Source organism: Halichoerus grypus, chromosome 13, assembly GCF_964656455.1.
Source record: "Halichoerus grypus chromosome 13, mHalGry1.hap1.1, whole genome shotgun sequence".
NCBI lineage: Eukaryota > Metazoa > Chordata > Mammalia > Carnivora > Phocidae > Halichoerus > Halichoerus grypus.
Genome location: NC_135724.1, coordinates 87,728,684 through 87,754,785, shown reverse-complemented (window position 1 = coordinate 87,754,785; position 26,102 = coordinate 87,728,684). Strand labels below are relative to the sequence as shown.

General features: G+C 42.7%; 2 protein-coding genes and 1 non-coding gene across 14 annotated transcripts in view; 1 reads left to right on the top strand and 2 right to left on the bottom strand.

The window, feature by feature from the left end:
• IFT81 (intraflagellar transport 81) overlaps positions 1 to 26,102 on the top strand; it is a 181,983-nt gene that overhangs the window by 1,543 nt on the left and 154,338 nt on the right. The window contains exons 3-4 of one of the 8 annotated variants that reach the window (XM_078061004.1): positions 3,649 to 3,803; positions 4,085 to 4,161. The exons of the other annotated variants lie outside the window; for them this stretch is intronic. The gene's annotated coding sequence lies outside the window, so the exon portion shown is untranslated. The remainder of the gene's footprint in view (positions 1 to 3,648; positions 3,804 to 4,084; positions 4,162 to 26,102) is intronic. 8 annotated transcript variants of the gene reach the window in all.
• Positions 2,334 to 2,406, bottom strand: TRNAE-CUC (transfer RNA glutamic acid (anticodon CUC)). Its single transcript has one exon. It is a non-coding gene; the product is annotated as a tRNA-Glu (tRNA).
• The window catches only part of P2RX7 (purinergic receptor P2X 7), a 47,161-nt gene continuing 41,524 nt past the window's right edge, over positions 20,466 to 26,102 (bottom strand). For all 5 annotated transcript variants that reach the window (XM_036085122.2, XM_078061018.1, XM_078061019.1 and 2 more), the window contains one exon: positions 20,466 to 25,441. In XM_036085122.2, the coding sequence (XP_035941015.1) occupies positions 24,956 to 25,441 (486 nt within the window). In that variant the 3' untranslated portion in view covers positions 20,466 to 24,955. The remainder of the gene's footprint in view (positions 25,442 to 26,102) is intronic.

Here is a 26,102-nt window from a genome sequence, read left to right as displayed (position 1 = left end):
CAGGCAGATGAAGTCTTTGCCAAAATTGAGTTTGGTGCAGTTGGGAGGGCTTAAATTCTATGTAGAAAAGGAATATATAGCTGCTAAATTCTCATTGGAAGGGGACTTAAAAATTCTTTCCTTAAGAGCCAAACTCAGTTCCAGCTCTTGTTAATATTTATCCCACAGTAATGAGATGGTCCCAGCCTTACAAATCTTGAATTTAAGTGGTTTGCATGTGTTTTGGGGGCGCCTGGCTGGCTCAGTTGGTAAGCGTGTGACTCTGGATCTTGGGGTTGTGAGTTCAAGCCCCATGTTGGGTGTAGAGATTACTTAAAATCTTAAAAAATAAATGGTTTGCTTGTGTTTTGGAACAAGGCAGGTAGGAGAAATGTATAAATAAGTTTTTCTAAACTACTAGTTGGTATTATATCCTCAGGACCAACGAGAGAAGCTGATCTTGAAAAATGATTAGGAAAAGAAAGTTATTTCATTTATATTCTTGCCCGTTATCTGTTTTTAAAAACAGCTTTTTTGTGGTATAATTGACATATAAAAAACTGCACATATTTAAAGTGTACAATTTTGTAAGTTTGACATATATACACACACACACATACACACACACACCCATGGAACCATCACCACAGTCAAGATAGTGAATATACCCAGTGTACTAGCCAGAGAAATCTTAGTTTGTATAAAGTGAAAGTAAATGCTGATTACAGCTGGGACTTTTCACATACCTACATCTTTTTTTTTTTGAAGTTAAACAATTGTTTTGTTTTTTTTAATAAATCTTTTTTTTAAAGATTTATTTATTTATTTGACAGAGAGAGACACAGCGAGTGAGGGAACACAAGCAGGGGGAGTGTGAGAGGGAGAAGCAGGCTTCTCGCGGAGCAGGGAGCCCGATGTGGGGCTCGATCCCAGGACCTGGTATCATGAGCTGAAGGCAGACGCTTAACGACTGAGCCACCCAGGCACCCCTAGACAATTGTTTATAAAGATTGAAAGACCAGGGGCGCCTGGGTGGCTCAGTTGGTTAAGCAACTGCCTTCGGCTCAGTCATGATCCTGGAGTCCTGGGATCGAGTCCCGCATCGGGCTCCCTGCTCGGCGGGGAGTCTGCTTCTCCCTCTGACCCTCCTCCCTCTCATGCTCTCTGTCTCTCATCCTCTCTCAAATAAATAAATAAAATCTTTAAAAAAAAAAAAAAGATTGAAAGACCATCTCAATTAGGAAAGTAAAACATGTTCTTTGTAACAAATTCGAACAATACAGAACTGGATAAAGCAAAAAGTGGGAGTCCCAACTCTCCCTACAGAGGTAGTTTCCCTACTTTAAGTCCTATTACGAAAGAAAAATTGCTGCCAATTCTTTTTTGTTATTTCTGATTTTTGTTATACTTATTGAAAGATTTCCTTTGGGGGCATCTGGGTGGTTCAGGTGGTTACGTGTCTGCTTTCAGCTCAGGTCATGATCTTGGGGTCCTGGGATGGAGCCCCACGCCCGGCTCCCTGCTCAGTGGGGAGCCTGCTTCTCCCTCTCCCTCTCCCTCTGCCATTCCTCCTGCTCATGCTTGTGTGTTCTCTTTCAAATAAATAAATAAAATCTTTATTTTATTATTTTTTTATCTTACAAAGCTGCTGCATGGATTTTTTTTATTAGGTTCAATTAGCCGACATACAGTACATCATTAGTTTTTGATGTAGTGTTCAACAATTTGTTAGTTGCATATAACACCCAGTGCCCATCACCACGCGTGCCCTCTTTAATACCCATCACCCTGTTACCTCACATACCTACATCTTAATCACATTCAGTTGCATATTTGTCATATGTTTGACTGAGTGTAGTTACTGAACAACCATGGGAGTTTAGTTTTTAAAAAATGAGATTTTCAGTAAAGGTGCCAAGACAATTCAATGAGGAAAGAATAGTCTTTTCAATTAATGGTTTTGGAACAACTGGTTAGCCACATGCATATGATGAAGTGGGACCCCTGTCTCTCTTACCATATATAAAAATTAACTCAAAATGGATCAAACACCGAAGTGTAAGAGCAAGACTGCAAGACTCAGATGAAAACGTAAGTGTAAATCTTTGTGACTTTGGATTAGTCAGTGGTTTTTTAGACATGACACCAAAAGCACAGGTGGGTGACAAAATGAAAAACAGAAAAAATTTAAACTTCTGTGCTTCAGAGGACACCGTCAAGAAAATGAAAAGGCAACCCACAGTATGTGAAAAATACAAAACATGTATCTGATAAGGGTCTAGTATCTTAAATATCCTAAGTAAGAGTCTTTAACTCTTCTTATTCTTTTTTTTTTTTTTTTTAAGTAGGCTCCACACCCAATGTGGGGCTTGAACTCATGACCTTGAGATTGAGAGTCACATGCTCTACCAACTGAGCCAGCCAGGTGCACAAAGAGTTCTTTAACTCTTCTAACTAATCAGTAAAGTGACAACCCAATTTAAAATGGGCAAAAGATTTGAATAGCATTTCTACAAAGAAGATACACAAATGGTCAATAAGAACATAAAAAGATGTTCAATATCACTCACTAGGGAGATGTGCATCAAGATCACAATGAGATACCACTTCATCTGCTAGCATGGCTATAATTAAAACAAGGGACAGTCAGAAAGATGGCAAGGCTGTGGAGAAATTGGAAGACTCATACACTGCTGCTGGGAAAAATAAATGGTGCAGCCCCTTTGGAAAACAGTTTGGCAGTTCGTCAAAATGTTACACAATCACCATGTGATCTAGCAGTTCCATTCCTGGGTGTACTATATGCCCAAGAGAATTGATAAGATATGTTCATGCAAAAACTTGTGCATGAATGTTCACAACATCATTCATAATAGTCAACACGTGGAGATCCCCTAAATGTCTATCAGCTGATGAATGGAAAAACAAATGTGGTATGTCCAGACAATGGAATATTACTCAGCCGTAAATACATGCTGCAATGTGCACGAATCTTGAGAACATGATGCTAAGTGAAAGAAGCCAGGTACAAAAGGCCACATATTCTATGATTCTGTTTATATAAAATGTCCAGAATAAGAAAATCCATAGAGACAGAAAGTCAGTTAGTGGTTGCCTAGGGCTTGGGGAAAGTACAATGGGGATTGATTACTAATGAGTACGAGGTTTCTGTTGGGGGTGAGGAAATGTTCCGGAAATTACATAATGGTGGTAGTTGCAGAATCCTTGTGAATATCCTAAAAGTCACTGCACTGTACATTTCAAAAGGGTGGCTTTTATGGTGTGTGAATCATATCAAATTAAAAAAATAAAAAGGGGCGCCTGGGTGGCTCAGTCCTTAAGGTTCTGCCTTCGGCTCAGGTCATGATCCCAGGGTCCTGGGATCGAGCCCTGCATCGGGCTCCCTGCTCGGCGGGAAGCCTGCTTCTCCCTCTCCCAGTCCCCCTGCTTGTGTTCCCTCTCTCACTGTGTCTCTCTCTGTCAAATAAATAAAATCTTTAAAAAAAAAAAAAGAAAAACAGGGAGTAAGTAGATCGTCAAGGCCTCAGAAAAAAACAACGTGTGTACACAATAATGGGGCCAAACCTCAGGTTCTTTCTTCAGAGGGGAGCACCTCAGACCCTTACACAGAGCTGAGCTTTGCTTTTTTTTTTTTTTTTTTAATTTTAGAGCTAGAGGACACAAGTGGGAGGGGCAGAGGGAGAGAGAATCTCAAGCAGACTCCGCGCTGAGCGAGGAGCTGACGCAGGGCTTGATCTCATGACCCTGAGATCACGTCCAGAGCTGAAACCAAGAGTAGGACGCTCACCAACTGTGCCACCCAGGTACCTGCACAGAGCTTATTTTTAATTTAGATTAAGTTCTAACACTGGATCATGTGGTTCCTCCGTTGCACACTAAGCCAGTTTACCACAACACTCTTCCTCCAAAAACTGCCCCTCCCTCATAGATGTGGCCCCAGCAGCCATTTTTATACTATGTGACTTTATCAATTGAACCACATAGGGAACCTAACCCAAAAGGGCCAATCGGATTCTCTCCTCTGGTACTGTGGCACTCTGCAAATGACTAGAACTGAGTTGATACAACCTTCCGGTTGTGGCAGAGTCGTGTCCATGGAGAAGCTCAGCCGGGGAGTCTGCAGAAACAGAAGAATGAAAAGATGGGCAAAGGGACACAGAGGTGAGAGTGACTAAGAAAATGGCCTCTTCGGTTTCTGCCGAGTTTCTGTTCCCTGTTTCTGCCCCCTTGTTTCGCTTTTGCCCCCATACCCTGATAATAAATGTTCATTTTTCCCCCTTAAGCTAGTAGGCTTTGAAACTTAGAACTGAAAAGACTTTGGCTATGGTACTAGGTTCCCAGAGGTGAGAAATGTACTGTCACTGGTAATGTGGGCATTAAATATTTGTGTGAATGCAGTGGATTAAAGGTGGGAGGCCCTGCCCGAAGCCACCAACACGAAGCGCAGTAATAAATTAATAGCCCATAAAAACAAGTCCCTGTGAAAAGCAGAGCCAGGAACTCCAAAAAGCTCATCAGTCTGGGACCATTTATTTGAGAGGCTTGTGGTGGCTGACCTCAGTGCACCTGAGGGCACCATTTGGTTATGGCACGGTAAGAATGATGTTACAGTGGTCGTGAGCCACAAAAGGCTCATCAGATGAAGCTGTGTTCTTTATTCAGGAGTATCTTTAATGGAAAAAAAATGTTTAAATGAAATGGTCAGACATTTAAAGATGTAAGATTCACTTATCTGGCACATAGACTTTGTGAAATACATCATTGTATAACATAATGACAGGTACATCTAGTCCAAATGTATAATTATATATACCTCCAGAAACAGCATATCCCAGGGCGCCTGGGTGGCTCAGTCGTTAAGTGTCTGCCCTCGGCTCAGGTCATGATCCCAGGGTCCTGGGATCGAGCCCCGCATTGGGCTCCCTGCTCTGCGGGAAGCCTGCTTCTCCCTCTCCCACTCCCCCTGCTTGTGTTCCCTCTCTCGCTGTGTCTCTCTGTCAAATAAATAAATAAAATCTTAAAAAAAAAAAAAGAAAGAAACAGCATATCCCCTAAATAAATAAGTTGGTAGCAAAAGTGAGGAATAAATTATTTTTATAATTTTGCTGTTTCTTTCCCTGGGGAGTCCTTGAGACTGAAGCTGTTATGGAATATAGAAGAAAAAAAATCCTGACTCTTCTCTAATAGGCCATGTACTGATCACAGATAATCCTCCATGCTAGATCAGTGGATTTCAACCCTATCCGACCCAGTGTCCCTTTAGCAGGAAATGTTTTCTAAAATCTCATTAGGAGTCCTGAAAGAAATTAATATGCACTGTAATCTCTCCACACTCAAATATGTATATACATGTAGATGTCTGTATATATATTTAGTTTGCATTTTCGTAATTAATGATACTGAGTTTTTCATGTGCTTATTGGCCAATCTGTGCATCTTTGGAGAAATGCCTGTTCAGATCCTTTGCCCATTTTTCAATTGAGTGATTTGCCTCTTTAGAATTTAAGAGTTCTTTATGTATTCTAGATATAATTCCTTATCAGATGTATGCTCTGCAAAAGTCTTCTCCCATTCAGTGTGGGGGGGGATTACAGTATTGAAGTGGAGAAAATGGGAAATATGATATTTTTGCAGGTGAACTGGATCTATTTCTATAACTGTGTTTTGAAATCCCAGCACATTTGATATTTGGTCTCAGACGTAAAAAAGACCTCGGAGACCACACCCTTTGGAAGACAGCAGAGAGTAGGGGATGGATAAGGGAAAGAGCTGTGAACTCAAGAGGTGATGGGGCAGCTGTGAGATTGATCGACCTGTAGGGACTGGGTCTGCTGTCACTGAAAACAAGGTATTCAGGAATGGATCCTGTGTGCCAGACACTGGGATATGATTATTTACTTGTTGTGCATCCTTAGAGCTGGTAACTTCTTGGCAGTGTGTTTCTTTATATGTCAAATGGGGATCAGTGTTATTGTGTCAAGTATGATATTGTCTTTATGACAGTAATAACAATAGCCAAGACACTGTTAAATGCTTTCTAGGCTTCATTTCATTCAGTCTCCCACAAAGCATGAGGTAGGCGCTGAGGAGTACAACAGACTTTGAGAGCCCATACAAGCAGTAGAGTCAGGATTTGAGTCCACGTTTGTCTGATTCCAGAATCTTTGCTCTTAACTATTTCATTACGTAGCCTTCAAATGCTGTGAAGTCATTTTGTTTGCTCTAAATCATTGTCTAATGTTATGTGGGATTGTTTTTATGGTTCTGTTACCTGCTGTGTACCAAGAGTAAGGGATAATGAGGATTATGAGGGTCAACTTGAAATGGGAGAAATCTTGCTTGTAGAGATGATAGTTAGTGGAACCCCATATGTTTTGTCCTGTTCCCTGACATTAGCATACAACGTAACCAATTATCTTTTCAAATTTACTTACAAACTATTAGATTCTAAATATTTGGAAGGATTATACAACAGACTCAGGAAAATAAGACCCAGAGATATGGTCCCATTAGTGTCAAATCTGGTAACTTTCTAAGATGGTGTCTTAATGACTGTGGGAGGCAGAATAATGCCCCCCATTCCAGATACCCATCCTAATCCCAGAAACCTGGGACTTTGTTACCTTCTGTGGCAAAAGGGACTTTGCCAATGTGATTAAGGGTTTTGAGATGGGGAGATTGTCCTGGATTATCCAGGTGAGCTTATTCACAAGGGTCCTTTAAAAAATGGACAGGAGGGGCTGAAGCATCAGTCAGAAAAGGCCTGTGACAACAGCCGCACAGGTCAGAGTGATGAGATTGCTAGCTAGAGGCTATGAGCCAAGGAATGAGGCTGGAAAAGGCAACAGGTGGGTTTTCCTCCTGGAATTCCAGAATTCCCTCTAGAGCCTCCAGAAGGAATGCAGCCCTGCCAAGGCCTCGATTTTAGCCTACAAGACCCATTTTGGATTTCAGACCTCCAGAACTATACAATAATATATCTGTGTTATTTTAAGCCACTAAATTTGTGGCAGTTTGTTACAGCATCAATAGGAAACTAATACAGTTACTAACTCCATAGAAATATTATGAACATAAGATTCTTAATTCAGATTAAGCTAGAAAGAATTTTATTTACTATCAATGACTTTAGTCGGTAATCTCGGGACAGTTTGGTTTGTTTCCTTCTGGGAGGATTTTGGTGTATGTTTTTCTATGTACACTCAAATACGTGGCAAGGGACCAGGGCTTGAGGGAGAAGTGCAAAGCTAACTCAATTAGATAAATGATTATCCCCCAACAAAACAAGTTTTATAAGCACAGGAAAAAAAAAATTTCTCACCCAAACAAAATGAGAGCTTTAAAAAAAATTCAAGGCCATTTGTGTGAATTTGAATTTTTTTCTCTTAAAAAATAAGTGGAAAAATAAAGATTTTTAAGAGTAGAAACGTTTGCCTCATTTAATGGTTTTGTGGTAACTAGGTGGGAATCCTATTCAGTGGTAGGAAAAGATACTGTGGTAGGTGATGTAAAGAGACAAAGGCTGCAAAGCACGTATGTTTAACTTGAAAAGTTTACAGTGATTTGAATCCCACTCAGGATGTATATGGTACGACTTAAAGCAAGGGAGGTAAATCCTTAGGTGATAACCATCTCGGTTTGCCTGGGATGGGATTTTCAGTGCTAAAACTGGGGAAGTCCCCTGGCAAACAGGATGAGTTGGTGACCCTCAGAGGACTAAGTCAGCTAGCTTCAGGAAGGCTCACGATAGCATGGATTCTGAGCCAGGCCCCCATGGGCCACTGACACGGCTTACCACACGCCGTCCCCCTCCCCCCCGCCAGTCCACCCCGACCTTCACTCTTAAGAGACTTGTACTGGCTAAACTTGAATTAGATCTGTTAAAAAACAGAAGGGGCTACTGCAAGAAGCAGGCACGCTTTCCAAGAAATGTAGCCTCTAAACCTGACTTTTCCTGATTTTACATCAAACAACTTCAAGTTTACCTGGAAGTCTGAATAAAAATGAAAAAGAACAATAGCAACAACAAAAAGCATCAAGGGTGTACTTTTTATGTGACTTGTCTCATAATGAAAACCCAGCTTTGTGCTCTAGTGAGGACAGTTTTCTGGAATATACAGACTACGTGTTAATCTTTCCCAGCCCCCAATGATTATTGTATTTTATTAGCCAGTGAACAGCCTCTAGCAGATCTAAATCCAACACAATGGAATCCAGGTTTCTTTGGCAAAAGAAATAGCACTTTCTATTCCAAAAACCACCTACATGTGAGTGAGTGATATTTAGAACTCTATTTTACAGTTGAGTAAAAGCTCGGTCTCATTAGTGTTTGATAAAATACTCTGAAAATGTTGCTTTTTTCTCGTTATCATGCCCCCGTCTGTCATAAGAGATTTGGTAATAATTGGTGGTTAAGGGAGAACGAAAGCACAGAGGAAAGGACTCGTCAGACTCCAAAAACATCGACCTGATAATAACATTCTGAATTTCTGTTGTCTGGATGCAGATAACAATAATCTCTAAATTCATGTAAGCAAACCGCAAAGCCTTCTCTTGGGATTTTCCCAGGTCTTTTCTATCCTTAAGTGTGGTCCCTGACCACTGTACATCTGAGTAGTCTGACAACTCTCAAGTGTTAGGTGTATGTGATGTGAGCCGTGTAGAGATACATGAGGTGTGTGGTATGCCCTGTGGCTTAGCTCAACCAAGAGGAAGTGTTTGTGGAGGGTGGCATCTTTTCAGTTGCTTCCCCTTTTCTGGTTTTATCATTTTTCTGTTAGTAGAACATTAAATGGGAAGTGGGGTGATAAACTGCAGACATCTTCTTTGGGTCAGTTGATGGTAAATGTTGCCTTTCCTGCCCGGAGAATTATCCAGAACGCTCATCTCCTGCTCCTTGCAATTAGCCTCTTTATTAGGGGTGGGACCCAGTGGCCTCAGCCTTCTCTTTGGCTCAAATCTGCCATTTGGCTTTGGTTTTGGTCTCAGCCTCTGGAAACCCAAGTAGTCATATGACTACTTCAACATCGTTTCTGGCCTCTCTGAACTTGTATGCTATCATGAATGTGGGATTACATAAGTAACCATGGTCTCCAGTCAGAGCATAGATGTCGGCGGTATGAATGAGGCTTGTTATTGCAATGTTGTCAATACGTTAATACTCACTTTTGAATGTAGGTGAGCGTTCTAGTTGTAACTGGAATGAAAAAAGTCTCCTTAGGTTCTTTATATGTTGAAATTTTATCAGTAGTTTAAATACACATTTAGAGGCACCTGGGTGGCTCAGTTGGTTAAGCGGCTGCCTTTGGCTCAGGTCATGATCCTGGAGTCCCTGGATCGAGTCCTGCAGTCCTGCATCGGGCTCCCTGCTCGGCAGGGAGTCTGCTTCTCCCTCTGACCCTCCCCCCTCTCATGTGCTCTCTCTCTCTCTCTCATTCTCTCTCTCTCAAATAAATAAATAAAATCTTAAAAAAATAAAATAAATAAGTACACATTTAGATTTATAACTAAAGTGAAATGATTGAAACGATTTTATTTTCCAAAATAATAACTAAGAACTCTCAAATAGTTTAATAAAAAAATTGATGGACAGACTATTAGGAGAGATTTTCGGTGACTAGGTAATAATTTGAATAAGAATAAAAGGCCTAGGAGCTCCTGGGTGGTTCAGTAGGTTGAGCTTGATTTCAGCTCAAGTCATGATCTCAGGGTCGTGGAATCAAGGCCCGTGTCAGGTTCCATGTGTCAGGATCATTTCTATGAAATTACATGCTCAGTGGGGAGCCTGCTTGAGATTTTCTCCCTCTCCCTCTGCCCCTCTACCACCTCTTTTCTCTCTCTAAAATAAATATAATTTTTTTTTAAAAAAGAATAAGGGCCTAAAGATTTTAGAAATTTAAAATATGAGTGAAGAAAATCTGTAACTTACTCTTGAAAATATTCAGAAAGAGGGGCGCCTGGGTGGCTCAGTCGTTAAGTGTCTGCCTTCGGCTCAGGTCATGGTCTCAGGGTCCTGGGATCGAGCCCCGCATCGGGCTCCCTGCTCCACGGGAAGCCTGCTTCTCCCTCTCCCACTCCCCCTGCTTGTGTTCCCTCTCTCACTGTGTCTCTCTCTGTCAAATAAATAAAATCTTTAAAAAAAAAAAAAAATTCAGAAAGTATCTTCAAGCAGTATGCAGAACTTTAGTTTATGGGATCATTTCTATGAAATTACATCATCATCATCAACTCAGTTTTCAAGTACAGAAGTTGAGGAGGACATGTCTTTACCATGTTGATATAGTATCTAGAAGAAAGGAAAATTTGATAATTTGATGGCAACATCACTATCAACAGTGCCCAGTTCTGGCAAATCAGCCAAAAGTATCTTAGCTCTCTCTACCTTTGAACTGTTTAAAGTGAACATCTAATTAATATCCACATGTTCGGTGGGGCAATCACAGGGACAATCCTAAGGAATCAATGTTCATATATTATAAAAATCAAACTTTAAAATCTGAGTAGTAAACTACAGTAATAAAATTGAAATAACAAACCATTGGAAAATCTTCAGATTTTTTCTTGTACTTATGGCAGTGATATTGGGCTGTGGTTATTGATTTTAGCACTCAGCCATTTGGCCAAATGTTCATTTGGTGTGTATTGTGTATGGTATGTATGTGTATTCACATAACATAAAATTAACTTTTTTTTTTAAGATTTATTTATTTATTTTAGGCAGAAAGAGCATGAGCGTGAGGGACTGAGGGAGAAGGAGGGAGAGTCTTAGTCGACTTCATGCTGAGCACGGAGCCCAACATGGGGCTTGATCTCACAACCTAAGCCGAAACCAAAAGTTGGATGCTTAACTGACTGCCACCCAGGCACCCCTAAAATTAACTATTTTAAAGTGAACAACTCAGTGGCATTTAATACACACATAATGTTGTGCATCCACTACCTTTATCTAGGTCCAGATTGCTTGTTATCCCCCCCAAAAGGAAACCCCACACCCATTAAGCAGCAGTTCCCCATTTCCCCCTCCCTCCCAGCTCCTGGCAATTGCCAATCTGCTCCCTGTCTCTGTGGATTCATCTAGTCTGCATATTTCATGTAAATGGAATCCTACAACATATGACATTTTATGTCTGGCTTCTTTCATTTAGCATTATGTTTTTGAGGTTCATCCACATGATAGTATGCATCAATATTTCACTCTTTTTTATGGCCCAGTAATATTCTGTTGTATGGATATATCACATTTGTTTATCCACTCATCAGCTGATGGACATTGGGGTTGCTTTTACCCGTTGGCTAGTGTGAATAGTGCTACAATGAACACAGATAGTCTGAGTCCCTGTTTTCGATTCTTGCAGTATACACCTAAGAGGAGAATTGCTGGGTAATATGGTTATTCTATGTTTAACTTCTTGTGGGACCACCAAACTGACTTCCCTCCTGTTATTCTTCATACCCAGGATGTGTGCACAACTGTGGCCTGCTGAGCCAGAAATTCATAGTTTCTTTGATTGGCTCCCAGAATAACCAAGGTGTGGTAACACCATGTCACTGGCATGATCAGATTCCAGAGACCTTTGCCAGGATTCCTTTGCAGTTGTCCTTGTACGTGGGCAAATCTGCTGAAGACAAACCAAAACATCTGTGTTGGGAAGAACTTAACCTGACCTCGATTGTGCTGGCTTACTGGGGACATTCATCTGTCCATTCATCAAATAGTTATTTAGCATGTAGCGTTTATCTGGAACCAAATAGGCAAAAATCTCTGCCTCAAGAAGCTTACATTCCAGTGTCAGGAGACAGGCAACAGACAATAAAAATAATAAGTAGGGGCAGTCAGAGAAAGCCACACAAATTTATTAGCCCGTGGTTGTTTATAATTCTGTTTATATTTAAAAAAATTTCTGTTGTGACTGTCATTATGTTCTGTAGTTTATTTGCTTTCTTTTTCTTTTTTTTTTTTTATAATTTTCCATATAGGCATGTGCCAAATATTGCACATTCTTTTTTTTTTTTTTAAAGATTTTATTTATTTATTTATTTGACAGAGAGCGAGAGAGAGATCGATCACAAGCAGGGGGAGTGGCAGAGGGAGAAGGAGAAGGAGGCTCCCCGCGGAGCAGGGAGCCCCATGCGGGGCTCGATCCCAGGACCCTGAGATCATGACCCGAGCCGAAGGCAGACGCTTAACCGACTGAGTCAGCCAGGCGCCCCTGCTTTCTTTTTCTTAGACACACATCTCTGACAAGATTTGTCTTTTTACTTTTTTTCACAGAACCAGCTTTTAGTTTTTTTAGTTGTTTCAGTTATTTGTTATTTCGTTGATTTCTGCCCTGATAGTTATTATTTCCTTCTTGTTTCTTTTAGTTGATTCTGCTGCTCCTTTTCCAGTGTTTCAGGTTGAATGCTTGGCTCCTACCTTTTTTAACCTTCCTTGTTTCCTGACAAATGTATATAAAGCTGTATGTTTCCCTTTAAATTAGTGCTTTTTGCTGTGTCCCACCGGTTTTGACATGTGCTGTTTTCATTATCACTCAGTTTTACACATTCCAAAAGTCATTTAGCAATGTGTTATTTGGTTTCCAAATAGTTTTAAAATCCATCTTTAAGAACTGAATTTTTCATTTCATTGAAATGCAGTTGGAGGACCTAGTCTGTATCATATTGATCATTGAAGCAATTCATGTCTGCTTTTGTACATGTTCCATGTGCATCTTAAAAGAATGTGCATTCAGGGCTGGGTGTTGAATTCTCTATATGTCTGTTAGCTCAAGGTAGGCCCTCTCTAAGGAAGTACATTTGAGCTGAGATCTGAATTCCAAGAAGGAGCCAACTCTCTGAAAATCAAGGAAGAAAGGATCCCAGGCAGAAGAGATAGCAAGTGTAAAGGCCCTGAGGTATGAATAAGCTTGGTATGTCCCAGGAGCAGAAAGAGGGCAGTATGAATGGAGTGTAATGGGCAAAGAAGAGAGTAAAGTGAGCTAAGATCCTGAAAGGAAGTCAGGGGCCAGATCAAGCAGGGCCTCAGAGGCCATGGTATGGACTTTTTATTTTATTTTTATTTTTTAAAAGATTTATTTATTTGAGTGAGAGAGCACGCATGGGGGGTGGTGAGGGGAAGGGGCAGAGGGAGAGAGAGTCCCAGGCAGATTCCCCACTGAGCGTGGAGCCCAGTATGGGGCTTGATCTCATGACCCTGAGATCAGGACCTGAGCCGAAACCAAGAATCGGATGCTTAACCAACTGAGCCACCCAGGCGCCCCATGGACTTTTGATTTTAACTAACACAGTACATTCATTGACCACTTACCAGGTGCTGTGCTAAGCACTTTATATAAGCTGAATGTCAAGTACAAATTGATCTCATTTTATTTTTTTAAAGATTTTATTTATTTATTTGTCAGAGAGAGAGAGCACAAGCAGGGGAAGCTGCAGGCAGAGGGAGAAGCAGGCTCCCCGCTGAGCAAGGAGCCCAATGCGGGACTCGATCTCAGGGCCCCAGGATCATGACGTGAGCGGAAGGCAGACGCTTACCCAGTGAGCCGCCCAGGCGTCCCTGATCTCATTTTATACAATGGAGGAATCATTTTGATATTAAAAGTACCTTAGTGATCATATTTAGCCCTGTCCTTTCCTTTTGTAAATAAGAAAACTGAGATGAAGTCTCGACGGTTCTCACAGCTAGTTGTTTGCAGCCCGGGCTCTGGACATCCTGTCTCTTTGATAGATAAGCTCCTAAAAAGGAGGACTCCGTTTTTATATAATTTCATTGAAATTTTATTGAAAGGAATCTTATCTTGTTAGGAACACCTCTGTAAAACAAAAATCATTTTCACCCATACTATGTGCTGATTTTGTACATCTAGATTTTTATTGATTGGATTTATTTCCAGTAAGTGCCCCACAGGGACTCCTTCCTCTCCTAAAACATTCTGCTCACTCTAATTTTACCCCTCTGCTTCAGGTTGACATTTGGATGTGTTTCTGTGAGGCAGCAGCTTCACCGCCCTTTATTCTCCGGGGGGCCACCTTCATTTCCAGAACGACCCATCCCAGCCCTTTTTTGATGAGGCCTCTATGGCACATTCAAAGGCCTCCACATCCCAGAGACCCTCGGTAATGACCCGCTGGCACTGCCTGGCTGCATGCGGGGTTTCCCACCTCACCGTCCTTTGAGGCCAAGCCACTTTGCTCTCCTGGCGCCCCGGGAGCAAATGTGGATGTGCCCTGAGCAAGCAAAGCCTAATCTAGGTGCTGTGCCAGGCAGTCCTCACATCGAATGGCCACAGTGCACATTCGATGCCTGCCGGCCTAGGAGCCTGACTCAACAGAGAGTGCCATTGTGAACCTTGTCCTGGAGTGCTTTATCTGAAGTTGAAGGTAGAGTTATTCCCATCAGAAAAGGAGACGTTTTTTTCCCCTGATGGTGGATGGCAAAGTCAATGCCTCAGGCAAGGTCAGTGCCTGAGTTCCACGGTAAGAAAGCCAAAGATAAGATTTATATCCACCAAACACGGGCTTATCCCTTCTTCCTTGCAAATCCTTGCAGTTACAGTTCTTCTCGCTTGCTGGCCCTGCTGGGGATCTCCACTGGAATATTTTCTTACAAGACACATATTAGGGGCGCCTGGGTGGCTCAGTCGTTAAGTGTCTGCCTTCCGCTCAGATCATGATCCCAGTGTCCTGGGGTCGAGCCCCAAGTCGGGCTTCCTGCTCGGCGGGAAGCCTGCTTCTCCCTCTCCCACTCCCCCTGCTTGTGTTCCCTCTCTCGCTGCCTCTCTCTCTGTGTCAAATAAATTAAAAAAAAAAAAAAATCTTAAAAAAAAAAGACACATTATATGCTTTTGGAGGGTATGAGGAAATCTGAACAGCAAGCTGGCCTCAGCCTTCATTTGAGACTCAGATGAAAAGAATGTCTAAATGCTGCAAAGAAAGTCTATATTTTTAATGCTATAAAGAAATATCTACATGGGGCACCTGGGTGGCTCAGTTGTTAAGTGTCGCCTTTGGCTCAGGTCATGATCCCAGGGTCCTGGGATTGAGCCCCGCATTGGGCTCCCTGCTCCGCGGGAAGCCTGCTTCTCCTTCTCCCACTCCCCCTGCTTATGTTCCCTCTCTCGCTGTGTCTCTCTCTGTCAAATAAATAAATAAAATCTTAAAAAAATATATATATACAAAATATAAAAATCGCACAGTTGCCTATGCATTATTTTTGTTTTTGTTTTTGGCAATTTAAAAAATTGTGGTAAATATACATAACAGATTTTATTTTAACTTTTTAGTTGTACATTTCAGTGGCATTAAGTTTATTTACAATGTTGGGCAACCATCATTACCATCCATCTCTAGAACTTTTTCATCATCTCAGATAGAAGCTCTGTACCCATTAAACACTTTCCATTTCCCTCTTCTGCTAGTGTCTGGTAACCTGCTTTCTGTCCCTATGGATTTGCCCTTTCTGGATATTTCATGTAAATGGAATGATACTGTATGTGGCTTTTTGTGTTTGACTTCTTTCACTTTGCATCATGTTTTCAAGGTTCATCCATGTTGTAGAATGTATCAGAACTTTATCCCATTTTATGGCCAAAGAATATTCCATTGCATATATATATCCCATTTTGTTTATCCACTCATCTATTGGTGGACACTGGGCTGTTATCATCTTTTGGCGATTGTCAGTGGACATTTATGTACAGGTAGCTATTTGAGTCCCTGCTTTTGATTCTTTTGGGCATATACCTGGAAGTGGAATAACTGGATGCTATGGAAAGTTCACATTTAAGTATTTGGAGAACCACCAAGCCCACGCATTACATCTTATATTCAAAATATATTTGTAAAATTAAAAATAAAGAAGGGAGGGGTGCCTGGGTAGCTCAGTTGGTTAAGTGTCTGCCTTCTGCTCAGGCCATGTTCCTGGGGTCCTGGGATCGAGCCCTGCATCTGGCTCTCTGCTCAGCGGGGTGTCTGCTTCTCCCTCTGCCTTTGACCCTCCCCACTGCTTATGCTCTCTCTCTCTCAAATAAATAAATAAAATCTTTTTTTAAAAAGATTATTTATTTATTTATTTGACAGAGAGAGACACAGCGAGAGAGGGAACACAAGCAGGGGGAGTGGGAGAGGGAGAAGCAGGCTTCCTGCTGAGCAGGGAGCCCGATGCGGGGCTTGATCCCAGGACCCTGGGACCATGACCTGAGCCGAAGGCAGACGCTTAATGACTGAGCTACCCAGGCGCCCCTAAAATCTTTAAAAAAACATAAAAAGAAAGAAGGGAGGTGTATTTGGTAGGGCTGTCATAACGAAGCACTACAGACACCACAGACGACAGGGTGGTTTAAGCAATAGAAATTTGTTTCCTCAAATTCTAGAGGCTGAAAGTCTAAGATCTAGGTGTCAGCTTCTCTCCTTGCCTACTCCCATAACTTCACATGATTTTCCCTCTGCACCAGTGTCCTAATCTCCTCTTCTTAGAAGGACACCAGTCAGATTGGATTAGAGCTCATTTTACCTTAATTACCTCATTGAAGACTACATCCCCAAATCTAGTCATGTTCTGAGATAACGGGGGTTAGGACTTCAACATATGCATCCGTGGGCGTGAGGGGGCAAAATTCAGCCCATAACAGTGGGCAGAGAGCCAGCCATACCATAGGCCATTTCTTCATTGACTTCCCCAAACCATGGTAGAGAAAAATCGAAAAGATGGTTTTTAATATTGATTTTTGGATTTCAGGAAATGCCATTGACCTTTTCTGATATCTTTCAATTGATTTGTCATTATCCATGGCATATTCCAATGAGGAATGAGGCGGCCCTTCTTTGTCTTCCTTTTTTTTTTTTTAAGGATTTTTATTTATTAGGGACACCTGGGTGGCTCAGTGGTTAAGCATCTGCCTTTGGCTCAGTTCATGATCCCAGAGTCCTGGGATCAAGTCCCGCATCAGGCTCCTTGCTCAGCAGGGATCCTGCTTCTCCCCCTGCCTGCCGCTCCCCTGCTTGTGCTCTCTCTCTCTTTGATAAATAAATAAATACATAAAATCTTTAAAAAATATATTTTTATTTATTTGAAAGAGAAAAAGCGTGTGTGAGCATGGGGGGGGAGGGGCAGAGGGAGAAAGAATCTCAAGCAGATTCTCCACTGAGCACAAAGCTGGATGTGGGGCTCGATTTCGCAACCCTAAGATCAGGACCTGAGCCAAGACCAAGAGTCAGACACTTAACCGACTGAACCACTCAGGCACATCTTCTTTGTTTTCTTAAATGTACATTCAGGATTAAAGGTTTTTAACAAATACTATCTTTGCTGGAAAAAAAAAAAAGAGCTCTAACTAAAGTCTCACATTCTCCTTAAGGAAAAATGTTATGCAGATGTGTTCTGTCTTGAACATCTCTCTGTATCATTTGCTATCCTTCTTTGGCATCATTTTAAGTTACTGCATGCAGCTCTGTTATATGAGTGTGCCATAATTTATTGGACCAACCCTCTTTTGTTGGACCTAAAGGAATTTAACAAAATTCTTTCTTGGATTCTTTCTTTTCTTCCTGTCACCACCACCAAATTAGTAGTCCAGGTTGCTTACTGAATCAGTCCTCTATGATCCCGACGGGTTTCCCTCCTGTCAACATCCTCATGGCTTCCTGAAGGATGTTCTTTTTTTTTTTTTTAAGATTTAAGATTTTTTAAGATTGTATTTATTTATTTTTGAGAGAGAGAGAGAAAGAGTGAGCATGCACACAAGCAAGGGGGAGCTGCAGGCAGACGGAGAAGCAGGTTCCTCGCTGAGCAAGGAGCCCGATGTGGGACTCGATCCCAGGACCCTGAGATCATGACCTGAGCCTAAGGCAGATGCTTAACCGACTGAGCCACCCAGGCGCCCCTGCCTGAAGGATGTTCTTAAGTCACCACTTTCCTTGTGTCCCCTGTCAGCCCAAGAATGGCTCCATCTTGACTTTGCAATTGGTCCAAACACTTCCGCCTTTTTTTTCCCCCAGGATTTTCTGCACATCAGTCTCTTTTCATCTTCATCTACTTTCTTCCCATTCTAGGGAGTCAGCCAGGTCTACCAGTAATTTGAGCACATACCGTACTCATTTCTTTCTGGGCCTGGCTTGTGCTGCTGTTCCTTCAAGAGGGCGTCTTCTCCTCCTGCCAGACGATGTGTCCGGCCCCTTCATTTGGGGGACCCGCTCGTGTCTCGAGAGCTTCACAAAACCCCCTGTGGTTACTCTTGCCTATACGGATTTTGCCTTTCTTTGCGCTTTTGGTTATGAGATGGGCCCACACAGTTCACGAAGCAGTAAGAAAACAAGGCTTTGTCCTTCTCTGGATAGACTTAGAAGACAAGGGCCGTGTTGTAAATGTCCCCATCACACTGGCCGTCTGACAGTTCTTGGAACACGCTCACTTGTTTTCCCACTTCAGTGTTTGCACTTGCTGTCCCTCTGTTCCCCCAGCTCATCACAGCCAGCTCCTTCCTGACGTTCCGATCTAGCTTAAATGCCACTTCCTCGGAGAGGCCATCCCTGACCCCTATCAGAAGTAACCCCATTGTTTCTGTCATGGCATGCTGCTTGTTTTTCTTATACCCTTTACCCCAAGCTGTTCTCATCTCATTTCTTTATACATTGCTTTCCCATTTTCCCCACTGCACCTAACCTCTTGGAGAGCCTGGCTTGTTCACTTATTTATCCCTAGGACCTGCACAGTGCCAGGATGCTCAGTAAATGTTTGCTGAGTGAATTAATGAAATTAGATGGAATGGGGGCAGAGAAGGGGGACAGGGACGTGGAGACTGTCACTTGGATTTCTGGTTTGGGAGATTGAGCTGATGAGAATACTACTAACTGAGCTTGGGATTTCTGGAGGAGCACCTGTGGGTGAGGTAGAGCAGAGGTAGTGATTTCTCCTTTGTACTCATTTGATTTGCCTCTAAACTATTTAAATGGACTATTTAGAGGTGGTTAAATATATGGGCCTGGAGTCTAGGAGTGGTACTAAGGCACCATCCAAATAACAGTAATAGCTAGCATAGTTAGACATATGGTTAAAACTTTAAAGAATAACAATAGCTAACATTTTTTAAAAGATTTATTTATTTTAGAGAGAGCGCAAGTGGGAGGGACAGAGGGAGAGGGAGAGAATCTCTTTTTTAATTTTAAAAAGATTTTATTTATTTATTTGAGGGAGAGAGAGAGCACAGACACAAGCAGGGGGAGGGGCAGAGAGAGAAGCAGACTCCCTGCTGAGCAGGGAGTCTGATGGGGGGCTCGATCCCAGAACCCTGAGATCCAGGCCTGAGCCAAAGGCAGGCGCTTAACCAACTAAGCCACCCAGGCGCCCCAAGAGAGAATCTTAAGCAGACTCCGAGCTGAGCCTGGAGCCCGACCTGGGGCTCAATCTCATGCCCCTGAGATCATGACCTGAGCTGAAATCAAGAGTTGGACACTTAACCAACTGTGCCACCCAGGCACCCCCAATTAGCTAACATTTATTGAGTGCTTACTCTGTAACAGGCAGTGAGCAAAGTACTCTACATACATTTACACTTACAACAATTAAGACTTAAAACAACGCTTAGACACACAGATGCAACTGAGGATTCTAAGCATTAGATAAGCTGCCTGAGGCCACTTAGCTAATTAGTGACTCAGGATTTGACTCTAGGTGGTCAGTTTCCAGAGTCTCTTTCTCACTGCACCACCATGCTGGAATAGGCACGTAATGGACCCAAACCCAAGATGAGTCCTTTGCCTTTGAGGAGCTTATTTTTTGCTTGGGGAAATAAAATATAACTCATAACTTACTATACTCAACAGGCTTACATTAAGCACTCATCCAAGCCTCAAGTATGGCAATTATTTCGTTAAAATGGCCAGTCAGTATTGGGTACCTCCTCCGCTGATTCCAGAAGATTCAGTCTCATGCGACCTTGACAATTAAGAGGAACTAAGGATGTTAGGAATGCAAAATCCTCTCCATGGATCATCATTTATTTTGGAAACATAATTTATAACCCCTTATAACCCGACTAGAACAGAGGAAACTGAAAGATCACAGTAAAAGCCAAAGAAAATAGTGGATGTCTAGATCTCTTCAAAAGAGAGCAGAAGGAGTGAGTCAGGGGACATTTGGGATTCCCAGAATGATGACTGCATGGGATTAGAATATGTGTTAAGAAATATATAAGCAGCAGGAAGTGAAACCATATCCAGTGCACCCATTGACTTAATTTGAATAAAAGGGGGTGGTGATCCCTGTTTCTCATGGGTTCTATCTAGGAGGCAGGGCTGTGTGTAGACAATGACTGTGCAGAAGCCAAGCCAAGCCTCTTAATTTTTCAGGGTGGCTGGTTGGCCTGGAATTAGGAGTGCTTTAATCACCTCCTCTTCACCCCATTGGTGAGGGAAGGATTTCCACCCTAAAGTCATGGAGATGGCCAAATGCATGACACCCAACACTAGACAAGTGAAATTGGCAGCAGTTTATTAGTTACATAATCATAGCTCCGGGGCAGAGTGAACAACCAGAGGTGGTAGGATTTCGGCTCAGGTGGGAGGCAAGCGTGCTTTGGGGTATCAAGAAGGTGAGGTGCTCTGTGGTTCCCACAGGAGGACATGATTGTCTTTTGGATAATTCCATGGGTGGCAGAGAACTTAAACCCATTACTCAGGGGTCAGCAGTAAGTGCCTCTGCTCCATTCGCTGAAGAAGGTACTTGTCCAGGTGACCTTTTCCATGGGAGTAGGTTGGGGAGAGAAACTTGCAGTTAAGCTGTTCTAGACCCTCCTGATTTCAACAGATGTCAAGCCAGCCTGTGATATTAGACCTGAGTTTTAGGCCGTACACTATAGGGTGAGATACATCAGCAGCTCTGCTGACTGCCCTTTGTCTCTAGATTTGGCACGTTCCTACCCCTGACCTGGTGAGACCATTAAGTGGTCTCATCTCCACCAACTTGGGACAGGAAATAACTCTAAAAATCAAGGCACCCTAAAGCTTTTCCTTTTTCCTGCGGCTGATCTTTCTGTGACTTCCCAAGATGAAGAGGAGGAGAGAAAAGAGAATCAGTTCATTTCACTGCATATTTGGGGCAAATGTTTCATGGAGTAGGGAAAGACTGAAATAAAATTAAAACTGTTTACCACCACTCCTCATTCATTCTCCATGCAGTGATCAGAACGATCTTTTAAAAACCAAATATAATCTTACCAGGCTGCTACTTAAAACACTTCCATGGCTGTCCATTGGTCTTAGGATAAGGACAAACTCCTTGCCATGGCCCGCAAGGCTCCATAAAGTCCAGCCCCTGCCTGCCAGTCCAGTTTTATCTCATGCTTTACTTCCCCCTTACTATCTATGCAGTAGGCATCCAGGTCTCCTTTAAGTTCCGTAAACCTGCTATGCATTTTCTGCCCCAGGGCCTTCGCACATGCTCATATTTCTGCCTAGAATGCTCTTCCCTACCCTATTCACCTAGTTATCTAGGACTTACCCTTCAGGTTTTAGCTAAAGGGGTGCATCCTCAAGGAGGACCTCTCTGATCTCCCCAAAATGGTCAAATTCCCCTATTTTAGGCTCTCAGAGAATCATTTTCTTCTTCATCATGATCCTCTTCACAAAACGCAAATTTACATTTGAATTATTTGATTAATGTCCGTCTCCTCGCATCTCCATGACAGCAGCAACCTTATCTATCATTGGTCTCTAGTGAGTGCCTAAGAGAAAACTCGTTTTCCTATTCTCTACTTGTAATACTTCTGGGACCAAATGTTTGTGGAGTTTTCCCACACCAACCAGTTTTCCAACTCTCCAGACACCAACTGAGTGTCCTACAATTCAATTGCATCATTAACTCCTGGCGTTAGCCTAGACCCCATAGGTTGAGGCCTCAATCCCACAAGATTGTCCTCCACTTCAGGTGCCAGTTGCAAGTCCCAGGGTGTCGCCTGTACTTCAGACCAACTGGCTAAGAAATGGGGGTTCCCATAGCCCCCTTCTCAGGTGCAGTCATTTGCCCAAATGGTTCATACAACTCAGGGAAACCTTTGTTTGTATTTACTGGTTTATTATAAAGGATATAATGATACAGACGAAGAACCAGATGAAGAGGTACATAGGGCAAGGTCCAAAAGGGTCCTGAGCACAGATGCTTGTCCCTGTGGAGTTAGGGTACAGCACTATCCTAGCATGTAGATGTGTTCATCAATTCAGAAGCTCTCCACATCTCATAATTGAGACATTTTTAGGGGGACTTCATCACTTGGGCACAATCAGTTGTTAACTCAGTTTCCAACCCCTCTCCATTCTGGAGGATGAGAGAGTGGGGCTCAAAGTTCTAAGCTTCTGATCATGGCTTGGTCTTTCTGGCAATCAGCCCCCATCCTGAAGTTAGGAGCCCACCAAGAGTTGCCTCGTTAGAACACAACACACTCTTATCACCCAGCAAATTCTAAGGGATTTAGGAGCTCTGTGTCAGGAATTGGGAGTAGAGACCGAATATATGTCTTATTATGTCATAGTTCCTCAATGAATATATGTTGAATGAAAGTGTCAATGAATGAATTGTGATTTGGGGATCTCCTGAGAAAAGGAAGTAAAAGGAACACTTCAGTAATCAAATTATACATTATTTTTTATAATAAAAACATTGATATTTTCTTATCAAAACATATTACCTAGTTAAGACACGTACATTGCCAAACTAGAATTAGGAAGTGTTTGAAAACTGGTGCCCTCTGAAGAGAGAAATGCAAGTTCTTTACTAATTCTACATGAAACCAGCTAATGTTACTAGAAAGATCTCTAATACAGACATGAAGTAGTGAATACTGGGCAATTACCATATAGAATAATGGATTTAAGTATAAGAAAATAGGTCCTACAAAGTGTGATTCTCCTTGGGATGCCTTTGCTGATGACATTATTTTATGCAGTAGACTAAAAACAAGATACAAATATGATGCATGTTATTGTATGAAGTGTCAGACATTTTACACACCATTGACATAACACATCACCCTCTCACCTAAAGCATCTGTGGGGAAGGTGAAGGAGGATAGTAGGTGGATCCAGTGACTAATTGTCATTCCAAATTCTGACTCCATTTGGGGCCTCTAGAGGTGATAGAAACACACTAGGGATAAGGCACCAAAAAATAAAATAAAATAAAGGTATAAAGTTTCAGAGGTTTATCAGAATGGAAATCTGTAGCTTGTACATAGAATTCTAAGAGTAAAAATTTAAATTCTGAAGAAGTCATATATAATCCACTTTTAAATATATATCATACATATAAGAAGTCATATATAATCTACTATCTCTGAAAGATAGTAAAAAAAAAAAAATGAAAGTTCAGTCTGGCCTAGTTTATTCCTGAGTTTAAAGCCACATAAAATCCTGAGTCAAAAAAAGAAGTGTTTTGCTCGTATTTACTTTACATGAATACAGTAGAAAGCATCTGGTTTTTAAAAAGTATCAAGATGGCACATCTTAGAATATGTATTAAGAAAACTCATACATCCTTCATCAGTTATTGTGTTGAATAGTGGTCTCTATTTATTCTTTAAAAGAGTTGTTTAGAAATAATCAATTCTAATACCAAAACCATGAAAAGGAAATCCTGAAGGAGGATCCTAAAACCTGACTATCCATTTTCATACTCTTAGTGGTCGATGTACAGAAATGGTAAAGGTTTGGGTGTGAGTTGCTTTTTAAGTAGCATCCAGACTGCGTCCATTCTAATTAGCTGCAAAGTACAGGATGTTAAAGGCATAAAGGTGGCCTTTTTCCGTTTTAACAGCAGTAGCTACTTCCAGTCATAGTAATAGGCTGTGTGTTAAAATGTATTGGGTAGTTCAGCAGTTAGATTGGATGGATTCCAGGGCTGGTCTGGTGGGTTACCTCATTTGGTCCGCAGCCCTGACAGGACTGCCGAACAGAGACCTAAGCCCTGGTGGGGCTTCAGGGGTGGTCCAGGCTCCCTAAGAACCCTAGAACCACAGAAGGTATGGCTGAGTCTGTGTTCCAGTGAGTCACGCTTGCTCTCTGTCCCAGTCATCTGTTGCTGCATAACGAACAACCTGAAACTTAGGGGCTTAAAACAACAGTTTTGTTCTGTGGGTAACCTGGGAGGCGTCTCATGCAGTGGCAGTCCGATGGTAGCAGGGCGTGGAATCATCTGAAGGCTTCTCTCCCATGTCCAGTGACTGCGTTTGGATGGCTTGGAAGCTGGGAACTGGTCAGGCATCTCTGTTCTCCATGTGGCTTCTGGAGCTTCCTCACAGTAGGGTGGTCTGAGGAGTCAGACTTTGGTATGGGGGCAAGCTTCCTTCACAGCAGACGTGGGCAGGACCGGAAGTGGAAGCTGCCAGCCTCAAGACCAAGACCCCGAAGCCGGCACAGCGTCACTTCCACTATTGGATAAAGCGATCAGAGCTGCCCACATGCAAGAGGAGGAGACATAACCCTTAGGTCCTGAGGGTCAGGCGCCCAAGAATTTGTGGCCACCATTAATCCTCCACAGTCTCCAACCAGCACCCAAAGGGTTTGTTCATAGTTGTACGTTATCCCAGTCTGGCCTCATAAGGAGCTGCTTCGCATTCATGTAGCTCTTTGTGCATTAACAAGAAAGTTCGTGTACGCTCGCTCAATTTGTCCTCCCGACATCTCTGTGGGATCGCAGTTGGGGTAGGAAGGCAACTGAAGCACAGAGTTAAAAGCCTAGGATCACACAACTTCCTAGGGACAGAACTGAGACGCAGATCTGAATCTCTCGACTCTCAGTCCGTGCTGAGGGATTCTGGTTTATTTGTTTGTTCAGTCTGCTCTCTGACACATCTAGAGCTGCAGGAGCAGAAAACACATTTCCCTTGGTTGAACATTTGGCCGCAGATCTTTGCAGGTCAAGCTCAGGGTGCAAACAAAGGAAACGTTAACACGCCTGCTCAGCCCCGTGCCATCAGTAAGGACTCTGGAAGCCGGTGTACTGGCCTTCACTCTTGGGAAACTCTCTGCGGATGCTCCAGCGGCAGCAGCTGGGCAGGATGGCAAAGTCGGCGAGGTCCTGGGAGCCGAAGCGCCAGGTGGTGTAGCACCTATAGGCACAGTGCCGCAGCCGGCGGTTGGAGTTTTCATCCAGCTCCAGCAAGGGCTCCTGGTAGAGCAGCAGGAACTGCAGGAGCTGTCGGGACAAGACGAGCTTCCGGAAGGGCTCTGAGGTGGTGATGCAGGCACCCGCCTCTTTCCGACAGCACAGTTCTTCCAGGCGTCTGTGGCTGTCGGGGAGCTGGGACGGGAGGCAGTGTCCACACTGGCACCAGTTTGGGCTGTTGCTGGATCTGGGAGCCACTTCGTCAGTTAACAGCTGGATCTCCTCTGCTTGTCCAGGAATAGGGGACGGGTCGCGGAGAGACGGGGGCAGCCTGGACAAGTCCATTGAGGGTCTCTGAAAAAGTCAAGTTACCAAACCCATCAGCAGTGACAACCCCTAGGGTTCTAGGTCCTTTACTTTTGTCATTAACTTATAAAATTACACTTACTATCACATTAATACCAGTAGCTATCATTTATTAAATGTATATATCAAGACTATCCCAGTGTTTTATTTTATTTTATTTTTTTTAAAGATTTTATCATTTATTTGACACAGAGAGAGACAGTGAGAGAGAGAACACAAGAAGGGGGAGTGGGAGAGGGAGAAGCAGGCTTCCCGCCGAGCAGGGAGCCCGATGTGGGGCTCGATCCCAGGACCCTGGGATCATGACCTGAGCCAAAGGCAGACGCTTAACAACTGAGCCACCGAGGCGCCCCGACTATCCCAGTGTTTTATAAACTTGCCCCGTTTAGCCTTTGAAGAACCTCATGAGGTATGTGTCCTTCTCTCCATTTTACAGATTTAGGAAGTGAAATTCAGATAAGCCAGGCCTCAAGGCAGGTATCTCCTGTTCATGGAGACCTTCTTGCCCTGACCCCCCCGATCTAGGTAGTTCCACCCCCACCCAGGTCACTCTTAGTGCATCATGAGATGCCGTGTTCTTCAGAGTACTGTCACTATCTGAAGTGATCCTACTCATTGATATGTCCTCTTGATGGTTCTTCTTCCACAT